At 36.6% G+C, this 2,205-nt stretch overlaps 1 protein-coding gene across 1 annotated transcript; it reads left to right on the forward strand.

Annotated features, from left to right (window-relative positions):
- Positions 1-318: 318 nt before the first annotated feature.
- On the forward strand, positions 319-1,869 carry LOC135123778 (uncharacterized). Its single transcript, XM_064048656.1, has 3 exons — positions 319-1,307; positions 1,399-1,724; positions 1,787-1,869. The coding sequence occupies exons 1-3, from the start codon at positions 319-321 to the stop codon at positions 1,867-1,869; spliced, it is 1,398 nt and encodes a 465-aa protein (XP_063904726.1).
- The last annotated feature ends 336 nt before the right edge of the window (positions 1,870-2,205 follow it).

The raw sequence follows: 2,205 nt of genomic DNA on the forward strand, positions 1-2,205 counted from the left end.
CATCACTAACTGATTGCTGAAATGAGAATGAGAATATGCGTCGAAAAAAGAAACGAAGAAGCCCTGAGAAGGAAAAAATTCAACGTACAAAAGCTGAAAGAAATAGATATCAAAGCATAATGGAGCGCCCGACTAGAATAAATCAAAACTAAAAGTAAGAACAATAGAGGAAGTATAGTTTGTAGATGGAAATAAATAAAAGGAAACATACAAGAAGCAGCTAAGGAAGTGCTAGCTTATATGGACAAAAAAAGGAAAGAATGGATAAGTGATGGCACGTGGAATCTTATACAGAAAAGGAAAGACATTAAAACCAAGATGAATGAATTGAGAGAGCAAGAAGAAAACGGAAAACTAAGAGCAGAAAACGGGAAGCTAAACAGGGAAATAAAGAAAAGTGCAAAGAAGGACAAAGCAACATGGACGAAGAAATTAGCACAAGAAGCGGAAGAAGCGTCAGCAACGAATAATATGAGAGAACTATATAAAATAACGAAAATATTAACCAGTAAAAGCTACAACCCCTACAAACCATTATACGACAAACAAAAACAACTCATTACAACACCTGAAGAACAAGTGAAACGATGGCAGGAATATTACACAGAACTATTTGAAGAAGAAGATATGGAAACAGAAGCAGCAAGCATAGAGGACAATGAGGAAAGGTACGAGCTACTGAATATCATTACCGAAAATCCATCCCGAGAGGAAGCCAAAGAAGCGATCAAACACATGAGGAATAACAACTGGCCAGGAGCTGACGAAATACCTGCGGAAATATGGAAAGCGGACCCAGTGAGCACAATAGAACTACTAATACCATTAATAGAGGATATCTGGACAAACAAAGAGATACCAAAAGAATGGAAGAATGAGATAATAGTAAAATTACCCAAGAGAGGCGACATAAAAGAATGTAAGAACGGAAGAGGAGTGACCACAGCAAATAAAATTCTGGCACATATAATCAACCAACGAATAAAGCAGAAAATAGACAATACTCTGAGACAAGAACAAGCGGGTTTTAGAAGAGGTAGATCCTGTATAGATCAAATCGCAACGATGAGAATGATAATAGAAGAGACAATCGAACGAAACGCAAACCTGATCCTCGTCTTCGTGGACTTTGAGAAAGCATTCGATAGGATAAAGCGTGGAACAATGTGGAAAATATTAAAGCAGAAGGGGATCTCGGAAAAAATGATAAGCCTCATCAAAATGATGTACAGAAATGCAACGTGTCAAGTCGAACATCACGGATATTTAACAAATAAAATAAAAATAAAAAAAGGGGTCAAGCAAGGGTGCATACTATCCCCATTACTTTTCAATATCTGTCTGGACCATACCTATATTATACGAAATAATAAACCAGAGAAATGGAATAAGCTGTAGCCCACTACACAATAAGAAACTAGCAGACCTAGACTACGCAGACGATATCTGTTTAATGTCAAGCAACGAAAAAGATATTAAAAGGATGTTAGGAAAACTTGAAACAGTGCTAATGAAAACGGGAAAAACTCTAACACAAGAAAAATTACTTTTGAATCAACGAAAAATAAAGGAAGTAAACGAGTTCTGCTACTTAGGAAGCGTAATGAGCATGGAGGGAGGAACGGAAGAAGACATAAAGCAAAGGATTTGGAAAGCACAAGGGGCCTTCGGAACACCAAAGAACATCTGGTCATCGCCACCTATCACGCAAAATACTAAGTTACGTATCTTTAACGCAATGTAAAATCTGTTTTGCTGTACGGCAGTGAAACATGGTCCATGACAGGAAAACAACAACAACGAATACAAATTTTTGTCAACAAAATGTCTACGCAAAATACTGAAAATATACTGGCCAAGAAAGATTAGAAATAAAGAGTTATGGAAACTAACATAGCAAAAAATTATGAGCGAACAAACCAAAAGAAAAAAGTGGGACTGGATAGGCCAGACATTAAGGAAAGACAACAAGGACATCACAAAACATGCACTAAAGTGGACTAAGGAAGCAGATAGGAATAGAGGAAGACCGGCAACCAGCTGGAGAAGAGTTACTGAGAGAGAAAGAACAGAGACTCCGAAAAGGATTATATTATATTTTGATATTTTTTTTCTTAAAATACGTAGTCATCTTTTCACAAGAGAGATTTAAAATAAATAACCACATATATTAAGAAAAAAGCCACAATATAAGCCCCACCCATC

This window comes from Zophobas morio, unplaced genomic scaffold (assembly GCF_036711695.1).
Source record: "Zophobas morio isolate AGI-343-1 ecotype UQ-CSIRO unplaced genomic scaffold, CSIRO_AGI_Zmor_V1 ptg000006l, whole genome shotgun sequence".
NCBI classification, from domain to species: domain Eukaryota; kingdom Metazoa; phylum Arthropoda; class Insecta; order Coleoptera; family Tenebrionidae; genus Zophobas; species Zophobas morio.

What these genes read in the sequence shown, in the direction of transcription:
- LOC135123778 (XM_064048656.1), top strand. Translation starts at nt 319, where the DNA reads ATGAATGAATTGAGAGAGCAAGAAGAAAACGGAAAACTAAGAGCAGAA. An exon ending in AAAAAAGGGGTCAAGCAAGG is followed by an intron (nt 1,308 to 1,398) that starts GTGCATACTATC and finishes AATAAGCTGTAG; the next exon opens with CCCACTACACAATAAGAAAC. An exon ending in CACGCAAAATACTAAGTTAC is followed by an intron (nt 1,725 to 1,786) that starts GTATCTTTAACG and finishes GGTCCATGACAG; the next exon opens with GAAAACAACAACAACGAATA.